The 14,433-nt window shown below is 32.9% G+C and overlaps 1 protein-coding gene across 1 annotated transcript in view; it reads right to left on the bottom strand.

Moving 5' to 3' along the window:
* Positions 1-14,433, bottom strand: part of LOC148953325 (uncharacterized) — a 79,148-nt gene that overhangs the window by 28,923 nt on the left and 35,792 nt on the right. The window contains exon 2 of the mRNA XM_089087924.1: positions 11,939-12,101. Within this exon, the coding sequence (XP_088944050.1) occupies positions 11,939-12,101 (163 nt within the window). The remainder of the gene's footprint in view (positions 1-11,938; positions 12,102-14,433) is intronic.

A 14,433-nucleotide genomic window follows, 5' to 3' on the forward strand; every position in this document is an offset into this window, starting at 1 on the left:
TTTTGAATTTCCTTCGTTGAAATGCAAGAGTTGGAATGTTTCAGTAGTGTTTGGTTGTGGTTTACCTTGTCACAGTTACATTTTCTTGATTTTTCAAAGTTCATTTTGAATTTCTTTCGTTGAAATGCAAGAGTTGGAATATTTCAGTAGTGTTTGGTTGTGGTTTACCTTGTCACAGTTACATTTTCTTGATTTTTCAAAGTTCATTTTGAATTTCTTTCATTGAAATGAAAGATTTGGAATATTGTAGTTGTGTTTGGTTTAACTTGTCACAGTTACATTTTCTTGATTTTTCAAAGTTCATTTTGATTTTCATTCATTGAAAGGCAAGAGTTGTAACATTACAATTGTGTTTCGTTGTGGTTTAACTTGTCACTGTTACATTTTATTTATTTTTCAAAGTTAATTTTGAATTTCTTTACTTGTATATAAATAGTTTTACTATTTAATTAGTGTGTGTTTGTTGTTTAAATTGTCACATTTATATTTTCTTTATTTTTCAAAGTTCATTTTTAATTTATTTTTTTGAAATTCAAGAGTTTGAATATTTCAGTAGTGTTTGGTTGTGGTTTACCTTGTCACAGTTACATTTTCTTAATTTTTCAAAGTTCATTTTGAATTTCTTTCGTTGAAATGCAACAGTTGGAATATTTCAGTAGTGTTTTGTTGTGGTTTACCTTGTAAAACTTACATTTTCTTGATTTTTCAAAGTTCATTTTGAATTTCTTTCATTGAAATTCAATAGTTGTAACATATCAGAAGTGTTTGGTTGTGGTTTACCTTGTCACAGTTACATTTTCTTGATTTTTCAAAGTTCATTTTTAATATCTTTCATTGAAATGAAAGAGTTGGAATATTTCAGTAGTGTTTGGTTGTGGTTTACCTTGTCACACTTACATTTTCTTGATTTTTCAAAGTTCATTTTGAATTTCTTTCGATGAAATGCAAGAGTTGGAATATTTTAGTAGTGTTTGGTTGTGGTTTACCTTGTCACAGTTACATTTTCTTGATATTTCAAAGTTCATTTAGAATGTCTTTCGTTGAAATACAAGAGTGGGAATATTTAAGTAGTGTTTGGTAGTGTTTTACCTTGTCACAGTTACATTTTCTTGATTTTTCAATGTTCATTTGAATTTTTTTAGTTGTAATGCAAGAGTTTGACTAGTTAAGTATTTTTTGGTTGTTGTTTACCTTGTCACAGTTACATTTTATGAATTTTTCAAAGTTCAGTTTGAATTTCTTTCGTTGAAATGCAAGAGTTGGAATATTTCAGTAGTGTTTGGTTGTGATTTACCGTGTCACAGTTACATTTTCTTGATTTTTCAAAGTTCATTTAGAATTTCTTTCATTGAAATGCATGAGTTAGAAAGTTTCAGTAGTGTTTGGTTGTGGTTTACCTTGTCACAGTTACATTTTCTGGATTTTTCAAAGTTCATTTTGAATTTCCTTCGTTGAAATGCAAGAGTTGGAATATTTCAGTAGTGTTTGGTTGTGGTTTACCCTGTCAAAGTTACATTTTCTTGATTTTTCAAAGTTCATTTCGAATTTCTTTCGTTGAAATGCACGAGTTGGACTATTTCAGTAGTGTTTGGTTGTGGTTTACCTTGTCACAGTTACATTTTCCTGATTTTTCAAAGTTCATTTTGAATTTCTTACATTGAAATGCAAGAGTTGGAATATTTCAGTAGTGTTTGGTTGTGGTATACCTTGTCACAGTTACTTTTTCTTGATTTTTCAAAGATCATTTTGAATTTCTTTCGTTGAAATGCAAGAGTTGGAATATTTCAGTAGTGTTTGGTTGTGGTTTACCTTGTCACAGTTACATTTTCTTGATTTTTCAAAGTTCATTTTGAATTTCTTTCATTGAAATGCAAGAGTTGGAATATTTCAGCAGGGTGCTGTTATAGTTTACCCTGTCACAGTTACAGTCACTTAATTTTTCAAAGTTCATTTTTAATTTCTTTCGTTGAAATGCAAGAGTTGGAATATTTCAGTAGTGTTTGGTTACTGTTTACCATGTCATAGTTACATTCCCTTAATTTTTCAAAGTTCATTTTGAATTTCTTTCGTTGAAATGAAAGAGTTGGAATATTTCAGTAGTGTGTGGATGTGGTTTACATTGTCACAGTTACAGTTTCTTGATTTTTCAAAGTTCATTTTGAATTTCTTTCATTGAAATGCAAGAGTTAGAATATTTCAGTAGTGTTTGGTTGTGGTTTACCTTGTCACAGTTACATTCTCTTGATTTTTCAAAGTTATTTTTTATTTTCTTTATTTTTTTATATTTTTTTTGTTGTGTTGTGTTGAGAATGTTATTTTTGTAAATTGTCTATTGTTAATTTTATTTATTTTTCATTTTTATTTTCTATTTTGTATCTCTTAATTTCAATAGTTGGAATATTTCAGTTGTGTTTTGTAACGGTTTACCTTGTCACAGTTACATTTCCTTGATCTTTCAAAGTTCCTTTTGAATTTCTTTCGTTGAAATGCAAGAGTTGGAATATTTCAGTAGTGTTTGGTTGTGGTTTACCTTGTCAGAGTTACATTATCTTGATTTTTCAAAGTTTATTTTGAATTTCTTTCGTTGAAATGCAAGAGTTGGAATATTTCAGTAGTGTTTGGTTGTGGTTAATCTTGTCAGAGTTACATTTTCTTGATTTTTCAAAGTTAATTTTGAAATTCTTTCGTTGAAATGCAAGAGTTGGAATATTTCAGTAGTGTTTTGTTGTGGTTTACCTTGTCATGGTTACATTTTCTTTATTTTTCAAAGTTCATTTTGAATTTCTTTCTTTGAAATGCAAGAGTTGGAATATTTCAGTTGTGTTTCGTTGTGGTTTACCTTGTCACAGTTACATTTTCTTGATTTTTCAAATTTCATTTTGAATTTCTTTCGTTGAAATACAAGAGTTGGAATATTTCAGTAGTGTTTGGTAGTGGTTTAACTTGTCACAGTTACATTTCCTTGATTTTTAAAATTTAATTTTTAATTTTCTTTCATTGAAATGCAAGAGTTGGAATATTTCAGTAGTGTTTGGTTATGGTTTTCATTGTCAATGTTACATTTTCTTTATTTTTCAAAGTTCATATGTAATTTATTTATTTTTAATAAAGTAGTTTGAATATTTAATCTGTGTTTAGTTGTGTTTTACCTTGTCACAGTTACATTTTCTTGATTTTTCAAAGTTCATTTATAATTTATTTCGTTGAAATGCAAGAGTTGGAATATTTCAGTAGTGTTTTGTTGTGGTTTACATTGTCAAAGTTACATTTCCTTGATTTTTCAAAGTTCCTTTTGAATTTGTTTCGTTGAAATGCAAGAGTTGGAATATTTCAGTAGTGTTTGGGTGTGGTTTACCGTGTCAGAGTTATATTATCTTGATTTTTCAAAGTTTATTTTGAATTTCTTTCGTTGAAATGCAAGAGTTGGAATATTTCAGTAGTGTTTGGTTGTGGTTCATCTTGTCAGAGTTACATTTTCTTGATTTTTCAAAGTTAATTTTGAAATTCTTTCGTTGAAATGCAAGAGTTGGAATATTTTAGTAGTGTTTGGTTGTGGTTTACCTTGTCATGGATACATTTTCTTAATTTTTCATAGTTCATTTTGAATTTCTTTCGTTGAAATGCAAGAGTTGGAATATTTCAGTAGTGTTTCGTTGTGGTTTACCTTGTCACAGTTACATTTTCTTGATTTTTCAAAGTTCATTTTGAATTTCTTTCGTTGAAATGCAAGAGTTGGAATATTTCAGTAGGGTTTGGATGTGGTTTACCTTGTCACACTTACATTTTCTTGATTTTTCAAAGTTCATTTTGAATTTCTTTCGTTGAAATGCAAGAGTTGGAATATTTCAGTAGTGTTTGGTTGTGGTTTACCTTGTCACAGTTACATTATCTTGATTTTTCAAAGTTCATTTTGAATTTCATTTCGTTGAAATACAATAGTTGGAATATTTCACTAGTGTTTAGTAGTGGTTTACCGTGTCACAGTTACATTTTCTTGATTTTTCAAAGTTCATTTCGAATTTCTTTCATTGAAATGCAAGAGTTGGAATATTTCAGTAGTGTTTGGTTGTGGTTTACCTTGTCACAGTTACATTTTCCTGATTTTTCTAAGTTCATTTTGAATTTCTTTCGTTGAAATGCAAGAGTTGGAATATATCAGTAGTGTTTTGTCGTGGTTTACCTTGTCACAGTTACATTTTCTTGATTTTTCAAAGTTCATTTCGAATTTCTTTCGTTGAAATGCAAGAGTTGGAATAGTTTCAGTAGTGTTTGGTTGTGGTTCACCTTGTCACAGTTACATTTTCTTGATTTTTCAAAGTTGATTTGAATTTCTTTCGTTGAAATGCAAGAGTTGGAATATTTCAGTAGTGTTTGGTTGTGGTTTACCCTGTCAGAGTAACATTCTCTTGATTTTTCAAAGTTCATTTTGAATTTCAATCGTTGAAATGCAAGATTTGGAATATTTTAGTAGTGTTTGTTTGGGCTTTAACATGTCACAGTGACATTTTATTGATTTTTCAAAGTTCATTCTGAATTTCTTTCGTTGAAATGCAAGAGTTTGAATATTTCAGTAGTGTTTGGTTGTGGTTTAACTTGTCAAAGTTACATTTTCTTGATTTTTCAAAGTTCATTTTGAATTTCATTCGTTGAAATGCAAGAGTTGGAATATTTCAGTAGTGTTTGGTTGTGGTTTACCTTGTCACAGTTACATTTTCTTGATTATTCAAAGTTCATTTTGAATTTCTTTCGTTGAAATGCAAGAGTTGGAATATTTCAATAGTGTTTGGTTGTGGTTTACCTTGTCACAGTTACATTTTCTTGATTTTTTAAAGTTCATTTTGAATTTCTTTCACTGAAATGCAAGAGTTGGAATATTTCACTAGTGTTTGGTTGTGGTTTACCTTGTCACAGTTACATTTTCTTGATTTTTCAAAGTTCATTTTGAATTTCTTTCGTTGAAATGCAAGAGTTGGAATATTTCAGTAGTGTGTTGGTTGTAGTTTACCTTGTCACAGTTACATTCCCTTAATTTTTCAAAGTTCATTTTGAATTTCTTTCGTTGAAATGCAAGAGTTGGAATATTTCAGTAGTGTTTGGTTGTGGTTTACCTTGTCACAGTTACATTTTCTTATTTTTTAAAAGTTCATTTTGAATTTATTTCGTTGAAATGCAAGAGTTGGAATATTTCAGTAGTGTTTCGTTGTGGTTTACCTTGTCACAGTTACATTTTCTTGATTTTTCAAAGTTCATTTTGAATTTCTTTCATTGAAATGCAAGAGTTGGAATATTTCAGTTGTGTTTCGTTGTGGTTTACCGTGTCACACTTACATTCTCTTGATTTTACAAAGTTCATTTTGAATTTCTTTCGTTGAAATGCAAGAGTTGGAATATTTCAGAAGTGTTTGGTTGTGGTTTACCTTGTCACACTTACATTTTCTTGATTTTTCAAAGTTCATTTTGAATTTCTTTCGTTGAGATTCAAGATTATTAAAAGTTCTTCTGAGGTTGTTTGTGTTGGACAATTAGAAAGGTACAATTTCTAGATTTTATATATATCAATTTGAATAAAATTCGATGTTAATAGATTGTAGTACTATTTCATTAGAGTTGGGTCGTGGTTCGCATTGTCCCAATTACATTTTCTTGATTTTTAAAAGTTCATTTTGAATTTCTTTCGTTGAAATGCAAGAGTTGGAATATTTCAGTAGTGTTTGGTTGTGGTTTACCTTGTCACAGTTACATTTTCTTGATTTTTCAAAGTTCATTTTGAATTTCTTTCGTTGAAATGCAAGAGTTGGAATATTTCAGTAGTGTTTGGTTGTGGTTTACCTTGTCACAGTTACATTTTCTTGATTTTTCAAAGTTCATTTTGAATTTCTTTCATTGAAATGCAAGAGTTGGATTATTTCAGTAGTGTTTGGTTGTGGTTTACCTTGTCACAGCTACATTCTCTTGATTTTTCAAAGTTCATTTTGAATTTCTTTTGTTGAAATGCAAGAGTTGGAATATTTCAGTATTTTTTGGTTGTTGTTTACCCTGTCACAGTTAATTTTTCTTGATTTTTAAAAGTTCATTTTGAATTTCTTTCGTTGAAATGCAAGAGTTGGAATATTTCAGTACTGTTTCCTTATGGTTTACCTTGTCACAGTTACATTCTCTTGATTTTTTAAAGTTCATTTTGAATTTCTTTCTTTGAAATGCAAGAGATGGAATATTTCAGTAGTGTTTCGTTGTTGTTTACTTTGTCAGAGTTACATTCTCTTGATTTTTCAAAGTTCATTATGGATTTCTTTAGTTGAAATATGTTTTGTCGTGCTTTACCTTGACACAGTTAAATTTCCTGATTTTTGTTAGGTTAGGTTAGGTTAGATCAAGTTAGATTAAGGTTAAGTTAGGTAAAAGTTAAGTGAATGGTTAGGTTAGGATAGACTAGATTAAGTTAGGTTAGGCTAAGTTAGCCTACGTACGCGCGCGGACGTAGGCTAACCTAGCCTAACCTAACTTAATCTAGTCTATCAAGAAAATGTAACTGTGACAAGGTAAACCACGACAAAACACTACTGATATATTCCAACTCTTGCATTTCAACGAAAAAAAATTCAAAATGAACTTTGAAAAATCAGGAAAATGTAACTGTGACAAGGTAAACCACAACCAAACATTACTGAAATATTCCAACTCTTGCATTTCAACGAAAGAAATTCGAAATGAACTTTGAAAAATCAAGAAAATGTAACTGTGACACGGTAAACCACAACTAAACACTGCTGAAATATTCCAACTATTGCATTTCAATGAAATAAATTCAAAATGAACATTGAAAAATCAAGAAAATGTAACTGTGACTATGAAAACCACAACCAAACACTACTGAAATATTCCAACTCTTGCATTTCAAGGAAATAAAATCAAAATGAAATTTGAAAAATCAAGAAAATGTAACTGTGACAAGTTAAACCACAACCAAACACTACTTAAATATTCCAACTCTTGCATTTCAACGAAATAAATTCAAAATTAACTTTGAAAAAACTTTAAAATATAAATGTGACATGTTAAACCACAAAGAAACCCTTCTGAAATATTCCAACTCATTAATTTCAACAATAGAAATTCAAATGAAATTTGTAAAATTGATACAATGCAATCTTTACAAGGTAAGCAACATCCAAACACTACTGAAATATTCCAACTCTTACATTTAAACAAAAGAAGTTCAAAATAATCTTTGAAAAATCAAGAAAGTGTAACTGTGACAAGGTGAACCACAACCAAACACTACTGAAATATTCCAACTCTTGTATTTCAACGAAATAAATTCAAAATGAACTTTGAAAAATCAAGAGAATGTAACTCTGACAAGGTAAACCACAACAAAACGCTACTGAAATATTCCAACTCTTGTATTTCAACGAAAGAAATTCAAAATGAACTTTGAAAAATCAAGAAAATGTAACTGTGACAAGGTAAACCACAACCAAACACTACTGAAATATTCCAACTCTTGCATTTCAACGAAAGAAATTCAAAATGAACTTTGAAACATCAAGATAATGTAACTGTGACAAGGTAAACTACAACGAAACACAACTGAAATATTCCAACTCTTGCATTTCAACGAAAGAAATTCAAAAATGAACTTTGAAAAATCAAGAGAATGTAACAGTGATATGGTAAACCACAACCAATCACTACTGAAATAGTACAACTCGTGCATTTAACAGTAATAAAATAAAAATCAAATTAGAAAAATAAACATAATGTAACAGTGATATGCTAAACCATAACAACACCCTACTGAAATATTCCAACTCTTGCATTTCAACGAAAGAAATTCAAAATGAACTTTGAAAAATTAAGGGAATGTAACTGTGACAGGGTAAACTACAACATCACACTAGTGAAATATTCCAACTCTTGCATTTCAACGAAAGAAATTCAAAATGAACTTTGAAAAATCAAGAAAATGTAACTGTGACAAGGTAAACCACAACCAAACACTACTGAAATATTCCAACTCTTGCATTTCAACGAAAGGAAATCAAAATGAACTTTGAAACATCAAGAAGATGTAACTGTGACAAGGTAAACCACAACCAAACACTACTGAAAAAGTCCAACTCTTGCATTTCAATGTAAGAAATTCAATATGATCATTCAAAAAACATGAAAATATAACTGTGACTCGGTAAAATATAACCAAACACAATTGTTATATTCCAACTCGTGAATTTCAAAGAAGGAAATTCGAATGAACTTAGAAAAATCAAGAAAAAGTAATTCTGACAGGGTAAACCAAAACCAAACACAACTGAAATAGTCCAGCTCTTGCATTTCAACGAAGGAAATTCAAAATGAACTTTGAAAAATCAAGAATATGTAACTGTGACAAGGTAAACCACAACCAAACACTACTGAAATATTCCAACTCTTGCATTTCAATGAAAGAAATTCAAAATGAACTTTGAAAAATCAAGAAAATGTAACTGTGACAGGGTAAACCACAACCAAACACTACTGAAATATTCCAACTCTTGCATTTCAACGAAAAAATTCAAAATGAACTTTGAAAAATCAAGAAAATGTAACTGTGACACGGTAAACCACTACCAAACACTAGTGAAATATTCCAACTCTTGCATTTCAACGAAAGAAATTCAGAATGAACTTTGAAAAATCAAGAAAATGTAACTGTGACAAGGTAAACCACAGCCAAACACTACTGAAATAATCCAAATCTTGCATTTCAACGAAAGAAATTCAAAATGAACTTTGAAAAATCAAGAAAATGTAAGTATTACAAGGTAAACCACAACCAAACACTACTGAAATATTCCAATTCTTGCATTTCAACGAAAGAAATTCAAATGAACTTTGAAAAATCAAGAAAATGTAACTGTGAGAAGGTAAACTACAACCAAACACTACTGAAATATTCCAACTCTTTCATTTCAATGAAAGAAATTCAAAATGAACTTTTAAAAATAAAGACAATGTAACTCTGACAAGGTAAACAACAACGAAACACTACTGACATATTCCAACTCTTGCATTTCAACGAAAGAGATTCAAAATGAACTTTGAAAAATTAAGAAAATGTAACTGTGACAAGGTAAACCACAACCAAACACTACTTAAATATTCCAACTCTTGCATTTCAACAAAAGAAATTCAAAATGAACTTTGAAAAATCAAGAAAATGTAACTGTGACAAGGTAAACTACAACAACACACTACTGAAATATTCCAACTTTTGCCTTTCAGCAAAAGAAATTCAAAATGAACTTTGAAAAATCAAGAGAATGTAACAGTGACAAGGTAAACCACAACACTACTGAAATACTCCAACTCTTGCATTTCAATGAAAGAAATTCAAAATGAACATAGAAAAATTGAGAGAATGTAACTGTGACAAGTTAAACCAAACACTACTGAAACATTACAACTCTTGCATTTCAACGAAGGAAATTCGAAATGAACTTTGGAAAATAAAGAAAATGTAACTGTGACAAGGTAAACCACAACCAAACACTACTGAAATATTCCAACTCTTGCATTTCAACGAAAGAAATTCAAAATGAACTTTGAAAAATCAAGAAAATGTAACTGTGACAAGGTAAACCACAACCAAACACTACTGAAACATTCCAACTCTTGCATTTCAACGAAGGAAATTCAAAATGAACTTTGAAAAATCAGACCTTTGGACGGGGGAGGGGCCGGGGGGAGGGGTCGTTCTGTGTCTCAATGCACAAAAAAGTATAAAAAATGGGGGAGGGAAGGGGAGGGGAGGAGGGGAGGGGAGGAGGAGGTGGGAGGAGGAGGTGGGAGGAGGAGGAGAGAGGAGGAGGAGGAGAGAGGAGGAGGAGGAGGGGAGGGGAGGAGGGGAGGGGGATGATGGGAGGGGAGGGGGATGAGGGGAGGGGAGGGGGAGGAGGGGAGGGGGAGGGGAGGAGGGGAGGAGGAGGAGGAGGGAGGAGATGGAGGGAGAGGGGCCCCTTTGGGGGGCCAAAGGGGGAGGGGCCCTTTGGGCCCCGGGGGGGGGGGTCTGGGGGAACCTTGAGGGCCGGGGGGCCCTTTGGGAGCCCAGTGGACCTTTGAGGACCGGTGGCTTCCTTCGGGGTTGGGGTAGAGGGAGGGGATGGGGAGGGGATGTGAAGGAGGGGGGGGAGATGGAGGGAGAGGGAGGGGGCGCGCTAAGATCAAAACATTTGCTCGGAAACGATTCTCTTGTTAGAACTCCAAATTAATTCCCTCTCGTGAATCAATAATCCCCCTTAGAAACAACAAATTAATTCCCCTTTCATGTCAATCAATCAATCATGACATCATCTGTCATGTGTGATCTAAACTTTGCCTCAGAAACATTTCTCTTTGGGAATACATCAAAGACATTAATTAACTTGACGTCATCTGTCAGACATTCCCTTGTCCGGAAACAATTTGATTAATGGCTGATAGCACAGGTGTTCCCCGGAAACTCATAACATTTGGCTCGGAAACTCATAACATCTGCATCGAACAACAACAAGAAGGGAGTGAGAAAGTTCCTATTTTTCAATTCTCACTGACAAAGACCATAAAAACATCAAATAAATTGACCAACACACATAACCATCCATGAAAACAGACATAAATGTAACAAAGTTCCTGTTTTTCCATTCTCACTGACAAAGTCCATAAAACCATCCATAAATGTGACAAAATTCCTGTTTTTCAAATTCTCAGTGACAAAAACCATTAAACATCCATGAAAAACATCAAATAAATCGACCAACACACATAACCATCCAAGAAAACATCCATAAAAGTGACAAAATTCATGGTTTTTCAAGTGAGAAAAATACTGTTTTTTCATTCTCAGTGAGAAAACCATAAACCACGTGGTTCGTTCTGGAGTAGAACCCCCCTTTCTACTTCTATGGCAACTCCTTCGATACGAAATGATAGAAATAAAATAATATATTGTTCCAACATCGTTCTTTACTTACGCTGAGCTATTGCGCTGCCTATGAAACAGTTCAAATGACTTACAGCAATGCCTCTGGGGCTGACACAGCCCCCCAAAGTCCGGGACAAGGGTCGTAAGTTAAGCTCCCAGGGCATAGGTTTTTATGCAAGGTGGGATCGTATAAACTTTGGAGGGGGCTCATTTTATTGGAAGTTCTAATGCCCTTTTTAAGAGTAAAATGCGATTAGAGGGCAACTAGACCCCCCTTTCACCCTCTTTTCCCCTAGTGCATCTGATCATAATTTTGTTCAAAATTGTCCAAAAATTATATAAATTCTTCCGGGATCGAAACAACCCTCCAGAGCCCGGGTGCAAGGGTTGTAAGTTATGATCCGGGGGCATATGAGGTTTTTATGGAAGGAGTGGTCATACATACTTTGGAGGGAGCTTATTTGATTGGAAATCGGAAGTTCCAATACCCTTTTTAAGAGTCAAACGTGTTTGAAGGGCTACTGACCCCCCCCCCTGCCTTACATCCTCTTTTATCCAAATGTACCTGACCGAAATTTTTAGTTTTTTTTTTAAGTAATCAAGCTTAAAACAAACAAAATCACTACAAACAAGAGCTCGGGTACTGCCCCTTCCCTAACTGTAAAACCCTGAAGCCTACTGCGTCACTGGCGCTGCACTGAAAACGAATTATATTATAAATATTTTCTTTTGAGTAATAACAAACATTGAAAATAAAAATAAAAATTGCAGTGAAATAAAATCTTGAACTGATGAGCTTACAGCTATTAATATCACTATATATCAAATATTCTGTTTGATTTTATTAGTTCTTTCCAAGACTGTTCAAGATACATATAGTTTTCAGCGAAGTGTCAATGACGCTGTAGATTTTAGACTTTTACAGTTAGGGAAGGAGGCAGTACCCAAAATCTTGTTTGTAGTGGTTTTCTTGTTTGTAGTGAAACTGCATCTTACGGTACACTCGGGATCAGTTACATAGCACAAATCCCCCGACGCAGACGTTGGGCTCCAAAGGTGATCACCATTTATTGCATCAGCTGACCAATCAGGGGTTGATCTTAATACGCGTCTTTCCCCAGTATCTGACTGAATGATAACCTCTCCAGTAGCGGATTTTCTGCAAAAAAAAAGTCTGATAAGTTTGTAGATCTTATTTTAACCATTTCTTACTCTTTCAACTAATTTTTTCTATCTCTACTTTTGCTTTTTTCAAATCAAAAAAGAGAAACCTTAGGTAAATCGAATTGCCAAAAGCAATTTAAATATGTTTCAGAACATCAAAATCAACACGTGTTAAGTCCAAAGGCTTTTTTCTGTGTGTGTGTATGTGCAGTTAAACGTTACTGGGTTTGATTAAAAAGAACGGTATTTGCTATAACACAGCGACAATTTGAAAAGGTTATATGCAAATGTCAATGTTTCATGATGCCAACAACCCACAATGCCACTTCTTATTTTTCTTTTCTTTTCTTTTAATTTTTTCTGCTCTTTTTATTTAAATTTTCTTTATATTTTTGAAGATAATGTATTTTGATTTGAAACTGCTTGCCTTTTCCCATTGCCAAGAAAGTTATCCTTAGCGTCAGGAACGTAATTTGTTATGGGACAGGGGGGAGGGATTTTTCTCAGAGCCCAGTTTGCCCCTTCACCCCAGCTGAAAATTAGCATCTTAAAAATATTGTCAAAACTAATATATACCTACATAATTCAAGAAACAGATCAGTTTTCTTTAGTATATCTTTATTTTTATGGTACTATGTGGCTCATTTTTTACGTGGTCATTTTCACTTGACTTGGGAAAATCGGCTCCTGCTTTGACCCCCCTCTCCAGGATTTTGACAAAATTACGCCGCTACTTAGTGTTTCTAAGTTAAATATTAGAAATACATAGAAACTATTGAAATAAAAAAACAGTAGGTTGCTACGTAAGTAACTGGAGGGGGGGGGGGGGGTCAGAACGGTACTTATTTCGGGAAAAGGCTTATTGTGCGAGGTGTTGTTCTTGTTATTAAATGTTGACATTGTCTAAAGGAAACAGGTTAAATGAATAAATCTGTTACCACTATATTCTTTATGTTTTTGCTCTTTTCAAGTATCATGGTCATTTTTTTACCATGAATCCCCTCCATTGATGGTCCCATGTGCAGCCCTAATAATATGCTTCTCCGTTCTTACGAATCTCACGATACGTATCTTCTTGTTTGATAGGGTTTCTGCATTCTTGACTTTATCAAATACAGTCTTTAGTTAGTGATTATTGCAATATCGGATAGAAATATTAATATAAATAATTTTAGAATGTGGATAAGAATGGAAGGAAACATGATAATCTGATTAATCGAAACTGGCTGCAGTAAGAATTTCATTTTTTTATGATTTTCTTTTTTTATATACTCCTAGGGCTATATCTGAGGCCATCAGGGGGTGGGGTATATCCCGCCCCACCAATACATATACAGTCGACTCTCGATAAGTTGACACTCGATAACCTGAATCCCTCGATTATTAGAACCTTTTGGGAGTCCCTTGAAAAACACTTGATAAATTAAAAAAGAAACACCTCAATAATTTGGATTTTTTATGAGGACATCTTGGTTGTATAGGTTATATTGGTATAAATTATGTTGGACAGCATTGATAAAAGTGAGAATGTGAAAATAACAGCTTTGACCTCTACAATTATGATTGAAAAACCCTGGAAAAATGTCAGGGTACTAGTGCATTAGATGGCCACACAGGTTATTTCATGAGACCGCTATTAAGACGTGGAATACATGAGTAGTTTTCATGCGTTTACGATATTTAAACTGTTGTTTTTTGGGGTTTAGGGCGGGGGGAAGGTACCTAGGTTAGGTTAGGTTAAGTATTTAATATATGCTACGCTTTACCCCCCACCCCCCTCCCTAATGTGCAAATACATAGCCCAAATTTGTTTCTAAACTATTATAGATTCATCCTATTTTACTTCATTAGCATGAACCAAACTTGACTTTTTAGAAGTGGCCATCGAATGCACCAGTACCAATGTCAGTTCTACCAACCTACATTACTGCTTAAAAAAGTGAGTTTTCTAAGGAAACATAAAACCCCGCAAGGTTAGCGGAGTCAAGAGATTTAATAGGTATCATTCCTCTTGACACAGAGTTTTTACTTCATCGCATAAAGATAATAGATGCTATAATTTATATACTGTGGTATACTGTGGAAAAAAAGAACTCTAGTCCATCATCATTGAAAATGAATTGGCCAATGTAAAATGAAGTTACTTCATAAAAAAAGACACAGATGACTCTGCAAAATAATTTTTTCGCTCGTATGGTTTTTTACATACTCCTTATGCATAAGTGATTAAGAAGTTAAATAAAAGAGTTTGTATGTATGGATACACATATATGGGTTATTTATTTTCAATAAAGCACTTGTTTATTTGAAATTCTTCCCGATTATTA

This window comes from Artemia sp. Qi Xiang Cuo, chromosome 4, assembly GCF_049724085.1.
Source record: "Artemia sp. Qi Xiang Cuo chromosome 4, ASM4972408v1, whole genome shotgun sequence".
Classification (NCBI taxonomy): domain Eukaryota; kingdom Metazoa; phylum Arthropoda; class Branchiopoda; order Anostraca; family Artemiidae; genus Artemia; species Artemia sp. Qi Xiang Cuo.